The sequence below is a fragment of the Bufo gargarizans genome, chromosome 2 (genome assembly GCF_014858855.1).
Source record: "Bufo gargarizans isolate SCDJY-AF-19 chromosome 2, ASM1485885v1, whole genome shotgun sequence".
Classification (NCBI taxonomy): Eukaryota; Metazoa; Chordata; class Amphibia; order Anura; family Bufonidae; genus Bufo; species Bufo gargarizans.
In genome coordinates this window covers 554,769,980-554,792,337 of record NC_058081.1, presented here as the reverse complement: position 1 = coordinate 554,792,337, position 22,358 = coordinate 554,769,980, and the positions used below count along the sequence as shown (strand labels likewise).

The 22,358-nt window shown below is 41.7% G+C and overlaps 1 protein-coding gene across 2 annotated transcripts in view; it reads right to left on the bottom strand.

Annotated features, from left to right (window-relative positions):
- LOC122928602 (tetraspanin-4-like) overlaps positions 1 to 22,358 on the bottom strand; it is a 115,759-nt gene that overhangs the window by 17,078 nt on the left and 76,323 nt on the right. The window contains exons 2-5 of one of the 2 annotated variants that reach the window (XM_044281599.1): positions 12,860 to 12,939; positions 7,223 to 7,414; positions 4,943 to 5,017; positions 3,122 to 3,223 (exon numbers count right to left, since the gene is read on the bottom strand). In XM_044281599.1, coding sequence (XP_044137534.1) covers positions 3,122 to 3,223; positions 4,943 to 5,017; positions 7,223 to 7,414; positions 12,860 to 12,928 — 438 coding nt within the window. In that variant the 5' untranslated portion in view covers positions 12,929 to 12,939. Of the gene's footprint in view, positions 1 to 3,121; positions 3,224 to 4,942; positions 5,018 to 7,222; positions 7,415 to 12,859; positions 13,178 to 22,358 lie in introns of those variants that run through there. The other variant, XM_044281598.1, reaches the window with a different exon arrangement.

Here is a 22,358-nt window from a genome sequence, read left to right as displayed (position 1 = left end):
ATCAATGGCCGCCCGTTCCGTTCCGCAAATTGCGGAAGGCACACGGGCGGCTTCCGTTTTTTGCGGACCGCAAAAAACAGCACGGTCGTGTGCATGTAGTCTCAGGGTCACCAAGCTCTTTATGCCTTCAGAAATGGGGGTATGGGAGGAGGCCTATTTTGATTTTTGCTTTGGGCTCCCTTTGCTCGGTGTTCACACTCACAGACGTGGTGCATTTTATGTCTACTTGTGACGGATGTACGCATCCTTGAACTGCAGATAAATTCGGAAATGATAGCTTAAAGGAAGAGTATATTTCACATGTCTACCTTCCTGCCTTTGTTTCTAGCTCTGTAAGTCTCAGTGGCATTACCCATCCCGGGGGTATTTGAAAGGAGGGCAGGCAGCAGCCGCATATGTAAGATACAGGATGAAGACTTGTATAAGGTGAATGGGGAATAGTGCTGGTATTGGCCATTGAGGGGCGGACAGTTGCGATCTTGCACGGCCCTCTGATTAAGGCCTCTTTCACACTACCGTTTTTTTTTTTCCGTTTTGCGGTCCGTTTTTTGCGTTCCGTATACGGTCCGTATACGGAACCATTCATTTCAATGGTTCCGCAAAAAAACGGAATGTGTTCCGTATGCATTCCGTTTCCGTATTTCCGTTTTTCCGTTCCGTTGAAAAGATAGAACATGTCCTATATTTGGCCGCAAATCACAGTCCGTGGCTCCATTCAAGTCAATGGGTCCGCAAAAAAAACGGAACACATACGGAAATGCATCCGTATGTCTTCCGTATCCGTTCCGTTTTTTGCGGAACCATCAATTGAAAATGTTATGCCCAGCCCAATTTTTTCTATGTAATTACTGTATACTGTATATGCCATATGGAAAAACGGAACGGAACAACGGAACAGAAACGGAACCACAACGGAAGCAAAAAACGGAACAACGGATCCGTGAAAAACGGAACGCAAAACACTGAATTCAACATACTGTAGTGTGAAAGAGGCCTAATGGTTTGCAATACTGATGGAGAAGCTGTTGTTCCCTCTATTATAGGATATTTAATGTACTCTATGTTAGGCTTTGATTTTTCATAATGTGAATGTTTTTTTTATAATGTTTCATGCATGTATTATGTTATTTTTATAGTACTATTCTAATTCTATCTAAACCGTCAGACATAATGCAGAACACTCAGGAGGACGGCTCTGAGACATATCGCTGCAGCAAACTATGTACACTGATACAGCATTTAGACAGAATATCAGCCTTATTCACGTCTTCAATTTATTTCAGTATTATACATTTCACCCTTTCGTCCACTCTGATTACAGACGACACCACAAGCTGCAATACATCTTAGTCCAGTTCAGTGGGGATTAGCCAGATTGTGGGATTTGTTAACCACAAATTAAATGACAAGAGCGCTTTGTGATTTGTGAATAATGGGATCAAGTAAAGTGCACAAGTTTGAGTTTGTCATCGCGTGCAGCAATGCTCAGACTGATTGTTCTTATCATATATAGATTTAATCAGCACCGATGTGCTGGGAACCTCAGTGAATAGCTTTTTCAAGGCATCCATATTTCATATTTGCCTTGAGACTTATTAAAGATTTGCAGTGGCAAATTGCATGAGATTTGTCCTGTTTCATTTTTCTTTTGGAGATAGTACAACACCAAGACCATGTTAGATTCTACGTCCAAGCAACAGATCCAAAGTAAGTTGACTCAGAGTGCCATTTTTCCAGGCCCTAAAGCTGTATGAAACTGGCTAATTTTTGCTCAAATGTATTCTTCCGCTAGAAAAGGGACTTTTTTGAGATTTTGTACTCTCAGATTTTAACGTTGGGTTGTAGTCCTCAAAGTGGTTAATACCGGACTCGGCGATCTCCTGGGCCGCACGAGCAGTGAACAGAGGGGTGCAACCTTTCTCCCTCGCAGGGCACACCCTGAACTTTTAGCGTCACCTGCTTGGTGGTAGCTGAGGTGCCCTTGATGTTAAGAAGAAATAAGCAGTGGGTTGTAAGGCAGGAGAACAGAAGGTAGATGATGAGGATCAGGTATAGAGACCACAGATGATGCCGACTTGATTATAGCTAAATAAAGTCTCTCCTTTACTGAATAGATGATAGGGGTCACAGTACAAGTATATGTAGCAGGCACGGTCCTGACTTATTTCACAAAGTAGGCTTTTCCCTAAAAGCTGTGTATAGGAGATGGCTATGATGGTGGTCCTCCCTGAGTCACTCTCTATAGACACTAGCAATCTTCCCAAATGACCTTAGCAGTGCAATTCCTCAATATTTCTTTGCATGGCCCACATGCGGGGTGCAGTCTTAGATTGGATGACCATTCCAACTGAGTAGTGTGGAGGGTGCCAGACGCAATATAACCCAAACCACAGGCAGTAAAGTCTAAAGCCATAAATGTGTTACCTTTATTGACTCAGTCCAAGCATGGCCTTCATGGTCTTCAACCAACTGGAATAAGTCAATGCTTCTTTGTCTTGGAGGTAGTTCAGGTGTAATCCTGAAGAAGGATCCACCTTGGTCTGCAAAGCAGCAGCTCACACCAAACAGGTTTTCACTGTAGCTTGCTTACTAGCAGGTGAAAATAGGACCAGCCCATTACCCAGCAAGTGTAACTAAGAAACTGCCAGTTAAGTGTTTCTACCCATACATAGCCTTTTTGAGTTACATAGTACATGAATCAGAATTAGTATCACTGTAAGCATCCTAGTAACTCTGACACTGAACATAGTATTAACCCTTTGGTAGTGAACCTAGTATTAACCCTGTAGCAGTGACCACTGGATCACTGAAAACAGGGATTAGTCAAAGAGGCCTGAGTGGTATATGGCACAGGCAAAAGCATACTGAGCCGAGTGATTGGTTGCAGCGGTCACAAGCTGTATATGGCTACTTCACCGCTACAGCCTGGGAACAGCTGGATTGATTGGTTAGTATATGAATATTTTATTCCTATTTTAACACATTAAGAAGATTTTGAAATAAGTTGGACAACCCCTTTGCGTGATAAAATTCTGGCTACTATGAGCCCCACTAGAGGGCACTTAGGAGTTATCTGCATACAATTTATAGAAGGGACGCAATGGTAGAAGATAAGGTATACCTCTGTCTGTACGATGTCCCACGCATTGGTCAAACCAAGATTACCCTCCGTCTGATAGAGTGATAGTCCTTTCTTTAGGTCCTCTTGTGCATATCTGTGGAACTGTACAACAAGTAAGAAGACTTAGATGGTGTGCTGCAAACGAATGATACCTGCAAGGGGACAAGTGATTGTATTACCAACCATTCATCCCCATAAATGCTGCATTTAAATGCAGGTAACGAGTGCCGATTGACATGCAGTCAATCAGTGCTTGTTACTGGGAAGAATATTTTGTCATGTAAAAGAACCCTTAAAGGTCCTCTCTATCATTGCAACTCATATGTGTTGTTTACGGGCTTATCTATCGGCCCACATAAGGGTTCAATGGAACTGATGACCACCCCTGTATAGTAGGGCCACCATCAGAAATGCCCTTGAACTCCCTTGTGTCTGGCAACCTCCATCTTGTACCCTACTGTGTATATTTGGTGGGTACCTGATGAAGGCTCTTACTACCAATTTTGAAGTAATGGGGTTAGAACTTTTTGCAGCCTCTCAAGCACATATCACATACTTAGCGGGTCTAGAAGGGAAAGGTGCAGACTACTAATTGGGATCCTGTACATATTGGATGGATGTAGACATGGCGGATTTCCTGCATATTTGTGGTGCAGGTTCTTCATGCCCTTCTTTTTTTTATAAATGCTTAACCGAACATATATGTGTATGGGGTTGCCAGGGGCAAGGTATCTGTCGATAGCTACTGAATGTGTATGGCTAGCTTAAGGGCCCATTTACATGGGCTGATATACAGGGCAATGATTAGGAATAATGACGTTTTCATTACCAATTATTGCTTTCTCATTTACCTACATATACATGCAGCAATAGAGGGACGAGCAATCACTACTGTCTGTGCTAAAAAAAACTGTTAAAAACACTACCCAAACATTTTTGGGGTCTTTTTGGGGCAAGGCAAAAATAAAAACCTGGTCAAAAACTTTGAGGGAGATTTATCAAACTGGTGTAAAGTAGAACTAGTTAGTTGCCCATACCAACCAATCAGATTCCACCTTTCATTTTCCAAAGAAGCTGTGAAAAATTAAAGGTGGAATCTGGTTGCTATGGGCAACTAAGCCAGTTCTACTTTACACCAGTTTGATAAATCTCCCCCTATCTGTATTGGCACCCATAATGTCTAGGTAAAACCATATAGTCCAGAAATGGCGCAGTTTCTTGCCTGCTTCCAGCACAGAATGGGGAAATAATCTAAAAACTGAGAAGTAAATTCAATATACTTACATTCAATAATTCAGAATATTTGAAATCGAACTATCAGGCCCATTTAAATGGGTTTTACAGGATTAGAACAACATGTCTGCCATCCTCCAGGAACTGTCCCACATTTGTCCACATGGCATTGCAGCTCAGCCCTATTCACTTCAAAGCAGCTGACCTGCAATACCAGCCACAACCTATGGACAGGTGTGGCGTTGTTTTTGGAAGAAAGCAGCAATGTTTTTTCTAATTCTGTACAGCCCTTCTGATGCCAGATTAAAGGAATTTATTGTACTCAAAACCAAAGCCATTCCTGTGTGTTTCTGGAGGAATATAGAGGTTTTGAGCAGCTCCTGATTCACTGATATATAAAAAATATTGGCATCTTTTAAAAAGTCGTTTTCACAAAATTATCTGCCATGTCACATCTTGTAAATTTGATGGCTGAATGAGATTGTTCACATACAGGTTTTCAAGGGTCATAAAATGTCATTTTCTTTTAGTATGAGTCTAATGAAATCATGTTCTGAAATCATTATGAAATAAAAGTTGAGCACTTACATTGTCATTGTATGTGAAGAATAGCACCATGCAGATTATTTCAAGGAGGAAGATGATCAGTAACACCACAAAGAACTGACAGGAGACAAAGGGAGACATACATATATAAAAAGTGACATTATTGCAGTTATAGTCATCTACAGTGGACACAGTCACCTCATGTATGGACACCTAAGGCTGGATTACAGGGACGGTAAAGGGGCCATGTTCCAGGGCTTCTGCCATCAAGTGGTCATCATGATTCATCTCAAGATGATCTACAAGAGCTGCGACATTGACCCATCACCTGGGGTGGACAAACCATATGTGGAACCTGTACCTGTTGAGGTGGGCTCAACGCCACCATCAAGTTGTTCTTACTGTATACTAAATGTACAAGATATATTCCTTGGTTCACAAATATCATCAAAATTGGCTTCCTAGGGAAATGTCTGGACGATAGGACAATCATCTCTATTACCTTGCTCTTGGCACACAAGTTGTAGGACAGCAAGGGACCCATATACTGTTCTTGCACATGAGAACATGAACCCTATGTCCCACCACTGTGGCATCGACAGACACAGAAACCAAGGGCCTGACCACTTTATGGTTCTTTTATTTAGGTACTATATAATATCACTTTGGTGCTGAAGGGTAGTATTATCTGGGAATTATATGGTGGTATTATATGATTACTATGTACCACTGTTACTTGGGTAGTATATAGTAGTCTAGCATGAAAACTAAATGGTACTTATGCTGTGACTTTATTACTGTTTATATCATTTAGTACATACTTAGCATCCATTGACAAAACTTCAAGCAAACCTGTCACCATGAAAATGCTTAGCCAGTTAGGAGTCATGTGGGTGGCCTTCTCTGTATACTCATGTAGAATTAGCTGTCAATCATTGAGTGGCACTGCCCACATTTTAAGGAATCTTTTCCCACAAACTAGATGTCATTCTGCTGCGCTCCTCCTGCTTTATAACCTGCTGCCTGCAGATTGCACTGTATCATGTAGTGACAGGTTCGTGGGTGGTAACGTAAAAAAATGTGGAAAAGTTCAAGGGGTATGACTACTTTTTAGTAGTTCCCTGTTACCAGTCATTTTAGACTTGAGGTGAGGCTGATTGAGACTGTTTGTTATGGTAGGTTAATAAAAAAGTGTGAGACCACTTTTCGGCGCTGCTGGCATATAGATGAATCCTCAGGATTGATAATATTCAAGTCGACTTGAACTCAATAAAAGAATATTATCAATCCTGAGGATTCATCTATATGCCAGCAGCGCCGAAAAGTGGTCTCACACTTTTTTATGATCCTCTTTATATTATTTATAAGGCAGTACCACACATGAGGCGCTGTGTTTTTGTCTTTTTCTTGTCTATGTTATGGTAGGTTCACACTTCTGTTTAACTGATCTGGTAGGCTGTTCCAGAGTTTACCGGATAGATACTGATGTACCGTTTTTTTCTCCGATTGAAACTTGGCACTCATGCTGGAAAGTGGCCGAATCCCTGCCAGATCCCATTATAGTCAATGGGAACCAGTGGTAAACGGCAGTATCCAGCTAAGCCAGATCTGGTGAACTCCAGCAGGCTGTTCTCTGCCGGATCAGCCTGCTGGATCAGTTAAATGGAGGTGTGAATCTACCCTTCATGGGTGAGCTGACAGAAGTCCCGGAAATAGTCTACCGCCAGAAACATTTACATACATTTGTGTGACCAGTGTGCTGTCCGCATTCGCATTTCCGGTCCGCTGCTCTGCAAAAAAATAGAGCATGTCCTATTCTTGTCCGCAGGTGCGGACAAGAATAGGAATCCTCTATATAGTGCCAGCCATGTGCGGTGTCAGTGTTTTGCGGTCTGCAATTTGAGGACCACAAAACACTATGAATGTCTGAATGGACCCTAAGGCTACATGCACACTACATAAAAAAAGTCTGTTAAAAACGAATAAACCATCCATTTTTAACAGATTTTTTTTTTTTTCACTGATGCCTTTCTAAGAAACAGATGTTAATAAACTGACCCATTCATTTGTAGGGGGGCAGATGGTCAGTGAAAAATGGACAAGATCTCAATTTTTTTACATCCGTTATTCACTGGCCATAAAAAAAAAACTGCTGTGTCAATAACCCCATAGACTACCATTGGTCTTGAAATGGATGTGTGATGGCTGTTAAAAAAACGTCGTGTGCATGTAGCCTGACAGTACGAAATGGTAAAACACATAAAAAAAATGCAACAGTGTGTGAATATAAAATACTGCAAAGAAGGACCATTAAACACTTACTGTGAGCAGAAGACATCTGTGTTCTGTCACGGCACCAAGGCACCCAATGAAGCCCACCACCATTATCACTGATCCTGTCACCATGAAGAGGCTGGCAGCTGAAAGTGACGGGAAAGAAATGGACAGGGTGGCAAACTTTCCCTGGGTAACAGCCAACCAGACTCCAACTCCAAGGATCCCACATCCTCCAAGCTGCAGCAAAAGAAACATAATCTCAGAAGGAGCACCTGGGATAAATATATATATATACTATATACCACACCTCTATAATATAATATATATACGGTATACACTATCTGCTGCCTTGTGCCGATTTATGTCCCAAAGACCAGTGGCAATCATGAAAATAATATTCAGCAAAATGTATGCAGAGAGCTGGGAGGGTATTGCTGTGAATTTCATGCTTGGGCGAATGCACAGTAAACTTAATAAACACCTATCGAGCTTCCAGCAGTATGAACAGTAATTCTAATCAGGCTTCCTGCGCCATTTCCAATATTTTATAATGACTGCCTGGTGATTATTTCAAGGAAAGAGTCATTACTAGAGGCTTTTAGGCCGTTTTCCTTTTGCGACTTTAACTCTAGAAGCAACACTTTTTTTTTTATGTGCATAGTTCAATATAACCCTCCTCTTAAAAAGAGGTGGTAATTAAAAGAAACTGAACCTAAGGTGAACATTGGCTTTATCGCCAGGATACGTGGCATCTAGTATTCTAATTCGGAAGGACCTACATTCAAATTGCCACATGATCCAGTTGAGTTTTTAGGGGAAAAATATGGTCTCATACACAACAAGCAATAGAGATGGCATTTCCATATTGAATGCTATGCCCTGCACTGCACACAAGACCATACTGTATGTAGAAGACAGATCTTCTTATGGAATGTGTGCCTCAAATGTAATACCTTGTGCTTGCAGCTCCTCGGCTCCGTATGAATATCTGTAACAGCCCGCCACCTACCAAATGGCATTTAGAATACCGATGGCTGCTTATGTGGCAGGGGAACACTTGGACTCTCTTGGGTGTGACTGCTATTTCTGTATCCCCTATAGCTATGCCCCTACTTATGCTCATTTACACATAAATATATATAGATCTTGGTTAATATTGCCTGTCTTTACTTTTTCTACAGTATTTGTGTGCCTATAAGCCAAGTAGTCATGGATGGAACTAAAGGGTTTAATGAGCCAATTATGCCTACAACTCATTCACAGCACCCTTGTGCACTCAAAGTACTAAACAGAGATATAGAACATTGATAAGAATTTGAGTCATCAGCAGCTAAGGCTAGGTTCACATCCGTGTCGGAGGTTTCATGAGGAGCCTCTATAGCACAGTCTGTCATAAAGATAGGGGGGAAAAAATAGCATAGCCTGCGGCACTGTTTTATACCGATAAAAAAATGGACGCCATGAGAGAAACCCATCAGGCACCACTGATGTCCATCATTTGATGGATCCATCACTGTTTGAATTCTACAGTATTTTCATGATCCTATGGACCGGAAGATTCAGATGTGCAGATGTAAATCTAACCTAACAAGCTTGTTGATTGATTCCAGGTAACAAGAAATAATATAGTACACTGAGTAAAATGTGTAATAAAACTTCATGAAGAAATGCTGTAAAAATTTCAGATTATATTGCCAATGTTAAAAGGTGGATCTTCTCTCCATCTTCCAAATCATCAAATGGAACCGACGTGTTTTGCTCCTCTGACTTGATGTACTTTCAGTGGCTTTCGCCCAACTTTCTCCCCCCCCCCCAAGCCAGTTAAAGTGGGTGTTTAAGTTTGGATGACAATGTAGGAGGTGGTATAGTTCAGCACCTGCTATATACCGTAAATCCCAGAATGGTGAATGCATAAGTCATCCCAGAATGCTTAGGCATTTCAGGACGGAGGGTATTTTCTTGTGCCGTATGTCATAAAATGGATTTTCCAATTTCATATAAATAAGATGAATAATCATCATTATTGTATAATTTCATACATTTTACACTATATGCTTGGCTTAAAGGAAATGTGTCACCAAAAATGTTTTCATATTGATTGCACATATTCTTTTTCTAATCTCTTTCTATTTTCTGATTGCAGATTTTGAACATGATTATGGGGGCGGCCATCTTGCCTGAGCTGTTCTTAACAGCATTTATAGCAAGACCACGGCACTCCAATAGGTACCGGTAAGTCAAATAGATATTAGTGGTTTATTGGTTCCATCCACAGTAGTAATTAGACAATGGCCAATGTTTCGGTCTAACCTAGACCTTGTTCACGGCCTTGATGTCATGTCAATACTTTGGCGTAATGAAATATTTACCACTGAGCACCATCACATCGACTAGGAGTGCCGACTAACCTTTCACTTAACAGCATTTACACAGCATAAAAAAATTGCTTTACGGCAGCCCAATGTTTTATGGACACAATGGTCAGAAGGGGACCTCTGGCTTCTATGGTAGAGTTTTCTAGGCATGCTCTGTGACCTGTGCAGAGGTCATTGTACAAGGAAAGAATAGACAAGCTCTGACAATCACTAATTGTGAATGGTGGATCCTGTCTTATCTATACACAGAAGTAATATCATTACAGGCAGGATTAGAATGACAGATAAGCAGATAACTGCAATAAAGTGATCTGTACAGACCAAGAAGTGGTGCCAATTATTAGGCTTAGTGGCCAGTGGGAAAACTGCAGGATTTTATGTTTTTTGTTTAAATATAGATAGTGACCTGAAAAATGTAAAATATAAAAAAATATTTTAAAATATGTTAAAAAATTTGATTTAAACAATAGGTAGTTTTCTGATGACACATTCCGTTTAAAGGTGTAACTGCAAAGGGATCAGGCCTAGCAGCAGCTATGGGTCCCAGCAGCTGAAGGGGACCACTTTCATGGCCACATGCCCAAAGGTAAACCAACTGGTCCCCTTAGTATACAGTGTGTAGAGCAAGGGATTCAGAGTAGCAGACAATGTGGCTCAGTAGCTGGGGTGACCAATGTGTGCAGGAAAACGGAAAGAAATGTGACCAAGGGGCTGCAGAAGAGGGCAACATGATAGCTGTATGGATTACAACATTCCTAGCTTCTCATGTCCACCAGTGCTATGAGGCCCTATGTGTACTTGTTACCCCCCTGACCTGATCTATCAGCTGTGTATTGGAAATAGAGATAGGTATCAGTGATGGTCAGTTCGCAGTGTTCGCCAGCAAACACATGCGGGCTGCCATCTTGACTCACCTGTCCGGCGATGCACAGGTAAGCCCTTACCTGTGCTTCGCCGGACGGGTGAGTCAAGATGGCAGCCCGCAAGTGTTCGCTGGCGAACACTGCGAACTGACCATCACTGATAGGTATTAAAAATAAATGAGCTACAGGAATCAGAATTTTTCTTTATTTTTATTTTGTTAAATAAACATTTTTATCAACAAATAAAATTTTCAGGCAATTATGGCCGCCCACCACATGACAATTATGTTCTGTGCATGTTAACTAAAAAGATAATACAGCAGCGAGACCAATCTTGTTTGAAAATGTGGATCGCCATGTGCTAGGACACAACCGTGGGCAGAGGATTATAATTAACCAATTTCATTTGTGTTTCTGTTCTTTGCATTGAATTTAAGCTTCTACCTGAATTAAATTCATTTTTTTTTAGAAAAATCTTCTCATACGTGTTTTTTACATAAAACTGTACTTGATTGTGATTAGTTTTACACCTTCTTAATCTGCTTAGCATGGCCCTACCGTATTTTTCTTTCAAGGTCTATACTGAACATTTTAAAGATAGCACACTGGCCCATTCATTTTTAAGGGGCCATGCAGACATCTTCATTTTTTATAGATCTCTGTGGTTGTTCCGCAAATGACAGAACATGACCTATTCTGGACTGTAGTGTGGATGATAATAGCCCTTTCTATTGATGGAAGTGAGAAAAATAGGGAATGCACATGGAAGGCATCCGTATTTTGCTGATCCATTTTTTGCAGACCGAAATACAAACACAGTTGTGTGCCTGAGGCCTTAATCCCAGAGGCTTCAATTGAGAGGCCTGCATGCTAAAGTGGCCATTTTGCCACTGTATTCTATGGGGACTCCATTGAGTTCTATGGGGAGAAGCAGATTTTTCCAATAGGTAAAGGTCCTAGAGGTGGAACCCCCACTTATCTAGCATTTATGCTGTATGGAAAGTTTTTGCTTCCCTGCATTCTGAAAATGATAAATTTTTTGTTGTTATGTTGGTGTAGCTGTATGGAGCCTTGTATTTTGCAACCTAAGTTGCAGCTTTTGTAGGCAATATTTGGGGCATATAGTTATAATTAAGTTATCAACTTTTGAAACTCCAAAAATAGCCAAGCATGCTTAGGCTAGTTCACATGTGCGGCGGGAGATCCGGCAGGCTGTTCTCTGGTGGAAGCTTCCTGGATCCAGCACTGCCAGACAGTACCGGAATGCCCGCTGGGCCCATTAACTTAAATGGAGTCTGGAGGAGATCCGGCCGCTACCCAGCAAATATGCAGAGACTCAGACGGACAAAAAACTGCTCTGCTGGGACAGCCTGCCAGATCTCTTGCCGCATATGTGAAACTAGCCTTAATCTGCTATTTTCGTAACTCCTGTAGAAAGAAAGGAGGGAGTTGCTATAAGTGTACATATGGGAATAACGTATTCAAGAGATTTTTCAAGGGAATTTTTTTTTTTAAACACGTAAAGTATGGTTTCAAAATAAAAAATATTCATTACTCACCCTAATCAATCCCCGCTGCTGCAGTTCCGATGCTACTCCGCTCCCCACTGCCCTCCACTTCCTGGTCTTGACACACAGTAAATGGATTGGACTGCCCACTCGGCCAATCATTGACCGTAGCAGTGACCTGGCTCAGTCAGTAATTGTCAGAACGGGCAGTACAACCCTTTTCCTGTGTGTTGAGTTGGAGACCAGTAATTGGACAGGGGTAAGGAATGGAGCAGCATCAAAATGGCAGCAGTGGAGTATCAGTGAGGGTGAATGATTATATTTAACTCATTCTGCCCCTGTTAAAAAAATTCCCCTGTAAAAACCCTTAAATAAATTGAATAATTATTGCTTTGCATAGACATGGTATAGAACTTCCTCTTAACTTGCATAATAGAACTTTGGATTGTTAGGGGTTATATATCAAGAGCATTGCACATGGCAATCTATCTAGGGTTTGCTTTTACTTGGACAACACATTGGACAGAATGTTATATATTTTCCAGTTGTGTCACATGTTGCCATCATTAGAGGAGCAAAGGAAACCACACCACCTTAGATTTCTTCCTACTATGACACACACATACATGCTGGGCTCAGCCAAGGGTGCATGTGTTTTCAATGAGGTGAGGAGAATAACCTGACAGACACCTCTAACCTATCTCCTGTGGAAACAAAGGATCAGGCTGCAGGCATGTTAAAATCCAACATGCCCAATCCTTCTTTCTCCTGACATCAGGGTTAGCCTCAAAAGAGATGGAGTTGCAGAAAGAAAGAAAATGTGTATGATGGGAACAACACATTTAAGACTTTACACAAGATGGCATCTTAATAACTTATATTTCCAGACTCATTAATATTTATTAATAGTATAATACTTCTGAAAGGTCTACTTACCCAGAAGATGAGGTTAAAGATGAACATGGTGATTTTGATGCAGAGTAGGCACCCACGTGTCATACTCATTTTCTTGAGTTCTAGAAGCAAAAGAAAAGATAGATCCAGATACAGGACAATAACTCGGTTTTCCTTTTTGGTCTCCCCTGAGTTTTGCTCTTCTGGATTAGACTGTACCCCACTGAAGGAACAGCTGTCCGCAACCCCCCAACGGCCCCGATAAACTCCTTTCCATCGAGCCTTGCGACCCCGAGGTGGAGAGCTCTGACTGTAGCTTGGGTCATCACTACTAGATGTTTGCATTGTCTCTGCTTTAGGCCTAAATCGTACTTGAGAAAAGTGACTTCAGTCTCTGTCCACTTTACAGTCCACAGTAGATGAGCTTGTAATTAGGATCCTATATAGAAACACTTATTTCCATGTTTTCTATAAGTCCAGACCAAGAGTTCTTATAAGAATATGTTTGCTCTTGAACATGATTTTTATTTAGAAAAATTCAAAAAAAGACCCAACAAGCAGTGTACAGAGAACATATAGGAGTCAGTGCTCAACATAACTGACTGCGCCAGAAAGCTTACGCTTTAAGCAAAGAGAGCCATGAATTATACATATTGGAAAACTGAATATATTTAGGTTGCCGTAGAAAGAGGAGAAATAACATTGCTGTATTTAGTATGATCAAATTCTAATCATTACTGCCTTTGATCTCCTACAGTAGTTTGCAATGCCACCTCCGCTTGGTGGTTGACAGCTCACACTAATTAGAGTTTCGGTTTCCACATACCCCTGGGCCTTCTTTCATGTTATCTCTCACAAGTATTAGATACAAAAGCAACAAAAAAGTAGAAAAATATTTAGTGAAACAGCAAAGCAGTTCCAAAAATTACAATGGGAGTTTAGCAAATTTCACCATATGGCGAAAAGGTTATGCATCTCTATCCAAGTGTCGCACATGGATGAGACCTTCAGAGGAAAGCAAACCTTCAAAGAGATCAGAGTTTGTATTCTAACAACTTTCCACTCTACTGCTGATAACTTGTTTCCCTATAGGTCATATGGAAGCAGAGACATCCACATTGAATATGACCCCTTTAGATCAATGGCACTCGTTCAATGGACAGTCAGGAAGAGATAACCAGATGTCTATTAACAGCAAACAAAGAAGGGCAGATATCTATTACTTGATCTCTTAATTTCCAAGCGGTTCCAGTTAAAATGTCAGCACAAATGACTTAAAGCTGAGAAAGCTGATTCCTAACAGAGCACAAGAACCTATCCACAATTATTTATAAACTCTTTAGTAAGGTTGAGGTCCTGAAAAGGACAAGCATGGAACAGAAAATGTCAACAGAATACAAATTAGCATTCAATATCCCCCTATGCTACATAGAAGCAGATAAAATGTCCCTTCAGAATTTCTCTAACAATTAATGATTGTGGTTCTCGGTGGGATATCACCATGTATGTCCAAAAGACAACAAGAATGTCATGGCAGGAAGTATGGAAAGATATTCTAGCCCCTTGCAGAGTTCCTGTAAGGAGGATCTAACATCAACCCTCAAGGACCAAATACAGATGAAGGAACCAGAACACTTAACTATTTTCCTGCAAATCAATATCCTAGTGAACAGTATAAGGAGTGATACAATAATTCATGCTATAACTGAAACATCTGATGTGACAACCTGGCTTGTGACCCAAAATGGCTCTAGACACTATAGACCAGCATTATCCAAAATGATTCACATGCATACCTTTCTACATATGCATTCTATGATCTACAAGATATGGAGATCTGGGATGTCTCAGGAGATAAGATGTAAGTAGCTAGAGAAATCAGACTTTATGCCTATAATACTCTACTGTACTAAAGACTGTTATTACATGTAGGTGGCACACTAAGAAAGATCCCATTAGTACATACCCACAAGAACAAAAACATTTGGTTCATATTTTCACATTAATGCTAAAACCGATAAATTAACTAAACCTAATTATACAAAACAACATGATTATTGATGGTGATGATGAAATACACAAAGCTGGAGGAGGGCACTCTTGGTCAACAATATAGATGAAGAGGTTAATAAAGACAAAAGAGGGTGACAAAGAACAAAACCATGGGGGAATTTCCAAAGCAGAACTAAAGATGCGAAGAAAGTCAGATAACAAGAGAGGTCAAGAAGCAAGCATGGTGGATAGAAGGAGGTGAGAAGGTCATGTTTTCCATAGCTTCCACTGTTTAGCTATTCATGATGAAGCACTTGATCCAGCTGGATAAAGTCCACCATGTGTGGATCATGTGTCCTCATGTGTAACAGGATCTTGGTGGGGTGCCTATTTTTAAAGTATGGTCCTCCTCTTGCAGGTTCTAGCAAATGAACATCGCCTCTTAAAGTGGTATGCACTCAGTTTCCGCAGAGATGTCCGAAAAGTCCCTTGTCAGCTCCTGAGGGACAAGCTGGCATAGCAAGCCATTGAAGTAAAACCGTTGCTCCTCAAGCTGGGATCGTCAAGGTTATCCCTGGTACATTGCAGGTCTACCTAGATGTAAAAATAAACTGACATACTGCTACCATATACGTCTATGGAGAGAGATGGCTAGAGGCTAGCCCTTGGCTTCTCAAGCTTCTAGGACCCTTTTAAATAAAACAAGTTCTTCTCTGAATGAGTGGGGTCCTTTAAGACAGTTTCCAGCCAATGCAAAAAATGAACAGTTGTAATCAATGAAAGATATTAAAGAATAGAAAGCCTATAAGGGACTAACACAAGGAGACGGGATGCAGAGGAGGCGAACTGCAGGCAATGGTTGCAGTAACAATATGCATCTTGGGTTGTCTTGTCGTCAGAGGAGCTTTTTCATTGTCTGTTCTGCATTCTCAGCAAATAACCACTTTCCACCTCTTCTCTCTTGGAGTTTGCTCTCAGATCCTCCAGTCCTCAGCAGCTAAATCTTCAGGGAGCTGTGTATATTCCGAAGGCACTTTCAGGATGCATCTCATCATTAGGCTCATGAATTCCATTATTAATAATTAGAAAAGAATTCCGATTATGAGATCTCAGAACTGCAGGAATCTGTCTTACGCCAGAGAATCGAGTCTTGCCTGATTCCCATCCGCCCCCCCCCAAAAAAAAGCCTTCCAGTGCTGACAGCTTGTGGTCCTGCTCCTTCCAAGGCACGGTGGTAAGAGGACATGGGAGATGGGGGGGGGGGGGAGGACAGCAGAGCTAAGGGGGGGGGAAATATTGGTAGTCAAGGCACAGAGAGGGTCAGGGATGTGAGAGGAGGGAATTGGTAGATACAGCAGTGGAACATATATTCAGTGAGGAGAGAGTGTGGGTTAGAGCGGATAACTGGGACAGATGGGAAGAGATCAGGCAGAAAGCGAGGCACTAACACATTCATATATATAAACGTGGGGGGGGGGGGATACTCAAAAGAAAGTGGAGCAGAAGAGCTGAGTGTGGGGCTGGGATGTCACCCTGCACTGCAATGCAGTAACTTGTACTTTTGACTTAAAAAGCATTAAAAAAAAAAATCTTGCACAGCTATAGGGTCATCTGCCTGCTGCCTTTACTCCACTGAGAGGTTGCAATGTTAAAGACACATGACCCATCCTAGATCAAAGACAGATGGAAGGTGACAGATGCAATATGGGAAGCTATGTAGATAATGATCTCCTCTGTCCCTGCAACTCCCAAAGTAGCATAATGAAGCCCCCTCTAAATAGTGTCAGACGCAGTCGCGCCAAAGATTCCTGAATTATGTATCAGAGGCTGCAGTGCTATTGTGATAATTAGGTGGGGTGTCGGGAGTCTTCCTAATGACCCCATTACAGATGGATTTCCTTTCAATGGCACTAAACCTAAAGCCTATAATAAAGGGACACTAACTGCTAGTGCGCCACATCTCTATGTGCTGTGCTTCTGCTATTGTTCACTGTCATCAGTCCTTCTTTTAGGTAACCTAGTCTCTACATTTCTATACACAGAGTAAAGCCTCATTCACACATCAGTGTTTCACGGACGTGTGCTGTACGTGTTCTCCACGGACAGCACACGTCCCCATTCATTTTAATGTGTGCAGTCAGACATCAGTGTTTTAGCACGTTCCTTGGATCCGTGTTTTTAGCACCGATGCACGCTCTATTTTGTCCGTGTTCACTGATCCATCACGTCCATCATAGTCTATGGGTCTGTGAAAACCATGGATGCAATCCGTGTTGCATCCATGATTCACGGATCATTAAGAAGACATGCTTTGAAAATTATTTTTCAGCTGTGCAGTGTCAGTGAAACACGGATGCAACACGGACAGCAAAAAACGGACACACGGACCCATCACGGACAGCTTCACGGATGCATCACTGACCAGCTGCTCACGGATTTGAGCACGGACGTAAATGAAGGAAGCACATTATGCATATGACAGCAAGTGATTACGGTAATTCCAGAGAAGTTGATGTACTCCATACGATGTCGCTCATTATGTTGCAGTTCAGCTCCACTGAAGTGAATGGGACTGAAGTGTGATAGAAAAAGCAGCCCATGGATAAGAATTACGCCTTTTCTAGAAAAAAAACAAAACCTTTTTGTAACCCTTTAACGACCGGGCATGAAAAAAGGCCATAATGACCAGACACTTTTTTGTGATTCAGCGCACATAGTGGTTTAATGGTCCTAACTTTTTTATTTGTTGGACTATCAAAATCATTTTTGCAACATTTTATGTGACACCTAAGGCTTTTTGTTTATATGTTTTTTAGAGATTTTAATTTTTTTTTGGGGGGGGGAATTGTTTTGTTTTCAAGCTATAATTTTTCTTTTTTTTGAATACGCAAACTGACCCCAAAATAAGGTGTTATGATAATGGTTTCCTATTTTGTGTTGGCTATTTTGCTAAATATATTATGGATACAGAAAAAAATGGCAATAGTGAAGTGAAGTCCAGTTTATCCAAAAGTGATTTACTTTATTAGACAACAAATGTGCAAATAAAATCCATACTCTCCATGAAGCGTCTACGCGTTTCGGACCTCCATAGCTGGGTCCTTATTCATGTATAATTTTGCGTAAACTGGGCCACTGGGCCACAATGGACAAGAATAGGCATTTTCTATATAGCAGCGGGATGCACACGGCCGGTATGTGGGTATCCATGTTTTGCAGATCCGCAATTTGCGGACCGCAAAACATTACAGTCATGTGAATGCACCCTAAATCCGTGGATCAACGACCTCTCCAGAAATCTAATAACTATAGCCTGTAATATTATTACGCTCCAGAAATACATCCAGGCCCCTCTTGAATTCCTTTATTGTACTTACCATCACCACCTCCTCAGGCAGAGAGTTCCATAGTCTCACTGCTCTTACCGTAAAGAATCCGCTTCTATGTTTGTGTACAAACCTTCTTTCCTCCAGACGCAGAGGATGTCCCCTCGTCACAGTCCTGGGCATAAATAGATGATGGGAGAGATCTCTGTACTGACCCCTGATATATTTATACATAGTTATTAGATCTCCCCTCAGTCGTCTTTTTTCTAAAATGAATAACCCTAATTTTGATCATCTTTCAGGGTACTGTAATCCACCCATTCCAGTAATTACTTTAGTTGCCCTCCTCTGGACCCTCTTCAGCTCTGCTATGTCTGCCTTGTTCACAGGAGCCCAGAACTGTACACAGTACTCCATGTGTGGTCTAACTAGTGCAGGGGTGCACAACCTTTTTTGGTCTGGGGGTCGCATTGTCACATTGCTCTATTTCAAGGGGCCGCAAATAAAAAAATGTTGATCGGCACTCATCTGCCTATTACACAAGCCAGTGCAAAGTGACTGGGGAGGAGTGATCGCTGCCATAGTCATTCCGCCTTCATTTTTACTACACAATTGCTTATTTATCGACTGATCAGCTGCACGATTAGACCGGCCAGATATAAGATATCAGCGTTCATATGAACACTTTTTCCCAGTAATTGTTCCAAATATTGTGCTGCAGCATGGCCCCTGAAACTGAAGAGTTATGCTTACCTGCTCCCCGCCGCTCTGGTCCTCTGCACTGCCCCCGCTGTTTACACATGGCAGTGCATGGACATGGTCATACCCTACTCCAGCCAATGACTGGCTTACGCGGTGATGGGGCCACAAGCAGCATGTCACTTCTGAAGCCAGTCATTGACTGGAGCTGTGCAAGTGACCATTGCCAGGCACTGCCAGGTGTAAACAGCACGGGGACCAAAAGATGGAGGCAGCACAGAGGACCAGAGCGGCGTGGAGCATGTAATTATGAATCTTCTATTTCATAGGCCATTCTGCAGGAATTTGTTAAAAATCATTTTTACCAGAAAAGTGGCAACATTTCCTGCCATCCTACCCTCCTATTCATGAATCAGTGCTTTCCTTCACTGCATAGGACGGAGCTCACTGGTTATTACCTCCTCCTGCCCCCAGTTTTAGGGGCCCTGCAATAACCAGTAAGAACTTTACCTTGCTAGTGGGGAAGGTGCTTATTGGTTAACACTTTAATGACCAGGCCTGAAAAGGCCTTAATGACCGGAAACTTTTTAGTGATTTAGCACACGTGGTGGTTCAAACGGTTGTAACTATCTTATTTGTTGGACTACCAATATCATTTTTGCAACAATTTTTATTTGGGGGGGAAACTGTACAAAATGTTTTTAAAAAGTATTTTTTTTCTCAAATTATAGCTCCTTATTTTTTAAATATGCAAACTGACACCAAAATAAATTATTATAATTAGTTCCCTATTTTGTGTAGGCCATTTTATATATTGTATAGTTTCATGTGAATGGGGCAGTAATGGTGACGGTTTTGGTTGGTGTGGGTGTTTTTTATTTTATGTATTTTCTTTTTTTGAAACATTTTTTTATATTTCTGCTACATAATATGTCCTCCAAGAGGTCATAAAAAGACCGTGGGGGACATCGTCGCTTTTAAAAATTTTACACTTTTTCCTTTTTATTTTTTACTTTTATTTGCTATTTAATAATATTTAATTGTATTGGTTTATTACTTATTTTTTTTAAATATATTTTTGGCACATAATATGTCCCACAAGAGGTCATAAAAACACTTTTCCTTTTTATTTTTTATTTTCTTTGCATTTTATAATTTTTCCTTTTTAATTTCCTTTTTATTTTATTTGTATTTTTTTTTCATTATTTTTTTTAAATATACTTTTGCCACATAATAGGTCCCCCAAGGGGTCATAAAAAGACTGTTGCGGGACAATGAACACTCTTTTATTTAGCACTTTTTATTTTTTCCTATTTTTTTGTGCCACATAATATTTTATTTCTCTTTTCTTTTATTTATATTTTATTATATTTTTTATTTAGTTTTCAATTTTTTTAAAATAATTTTTAAGTAAATTTTTTATATATATTTTTATACCACATAATTTGTCCCCAATAGGTCACTGAAAGAATTTTTGGGAGACAATAAGTGACTTTTTTTTTGTACTATTTCCACTGTAACTGGAGCATCCAAAGAAGCCCCAGTTACATTGAAACCAGCCTGCTGGGGGGGCTTTGTACCAGGACAGAGCTGATCAGGGTCTACTGACCCTGCAGTTCTGCGCTCCTTTACCCCTGACACACCCAGCGATCACGTGATCGCCAGGTCCACACTGCAGAGGGCTCATAGAGGAGAAGGCAGAAGCGCTGATAAAGCGCTTCTGTCTTCTCCTCGGCTTCCCGCTTTCACTAATAGCCGGGGACCCTTTCCGCTCCTGCTACGGTGCAGGAGCAAAACCTGTGATCCATCCACTGTGTGGCGCTCTGGGCAGAAACACAGCTGATCGCAGGATCAGCTGTGTTTCTGAGAAAAAATATATGGTGTCTTTCCAGGGTAGATGACTGCGGGTGCAGTTCTCCTGGATACCGCTCAAAGGAGTGAAGCACAAATGGAGAAGGGGAGCAGTAACAAATAAAACTTAACTTTTAATATGTCTATTCTCCCTGGGTAGGGAATAAAAGACCCCTTACAAACATAAAAACACACAATGACAGATGTGGATCCTGGATTGGTGTGCCGCATGTATTGTCTGCACACCAAATCAGGTGTCGTCCTCCCTAGGCCTGTGACAAACGTCACAAAGGCCCATGGGGGATAGACCGTAAGATCCATTAATTCTGATCCCAAAATAGGGTATTGGGACCAAGATGAATAACAATGGAAAGGTCTTACCAATTCTTAGAAAGGCCTCACTTGTTAACCACGTATAGTGGGTTAGTACAGGAGGTGGTCACGTGCAGCAGGCTGGTCGTTCATCAGATGTCCATGGGTAAAGAGGATATCCGAAATTTCAGTCAGACCTGGTATTAGAGTAGCATCAACAGAGAAACTTACCCTAGTACCACCCTGCTTGACCTGTCTGGCCCTAGTGACCTAACACGGGGTCCGTGCCCCGCAAGGGGTGGCCCCGTCTGGAGCCTTGCCCTGATACGGAGTCCCTATGTGACCCTAATTACAGGGTGACCAGGGGCAGTGCCTTAAGTATCAAAGCAAGGAGAGGTATATAACCGTAATAAATTGCGTGTGCCGCAAGATGTTAGCGTAACATCTTGCGGCACACGCAATTTATTACAGTTGACACAATATGGTGCAATTGCAAACGGATCCGTCCCCCATTGACTTTCAATGTAAAGTCAGGAGTCCCTATTAATATACCATCAGATTGGAGTTTTCTCCAATCCGATAGTACATTTTAACTTGAAGCGTCCCCATCACCATGGGAACGCCTCTATGTTAGAATATACCATCGGATTTCAGTTAGATCGTGAAACTCAGATCCGACAGTATATTCTAACACAGAGGCGTTCCCATGGTGACGGGGACGCTTCAAGTTAGAATATACTAAAAGAACTGTGTACATGACTGCCCCCTGCTGCGTGGCAGGTGCTGCCAGGCAGCAGGGGGCAGACCACCCCCCCTCCCTGTTTTTAACTCATTGGTGGCCAGTGCGGCCGGCCCCCCCTGTTTTTAACTCATTGTTGGCCAGTGCGGGCGGTCCCCCCTCCCTCCCCCTTTTTTTAACTCATTGGTGGCCAGTGCGGGCGGCCCCCCCTGTTTTTAACTCATTGGTGGCCAGTGCGGCCGGCCCCCCTCCCCCCCTAATTAAAATGACCGACCCCCCATCATTGGTGGCAGTGGAGAGTTCCGATCAGAGTCCCAGTTTAATCGCTAGGACTCCGATCGGTAACCATGGCAACCAGGACGCTACTGCATTCCTGGCTGCCATGGTTACGTAGCAATTTTAGAAGCATTATACTTACCTGCGATGTCTGTGACCGGCCGGGCGCTCCTCCTACTGGTAAGTGAAAGGTCTGTGCGGCGCATTGCTTATAGCACAGACCTGTCACTTACCAGTAGGAGGAGCGCCCGGCCGGTCACAGACATCGCAGGTAAGTATAATGCTTCTAAAATTACAAAGTGCTAAGTAACCATGGCAACCAGGACTGCAGTAGCGTCCTGGTTGC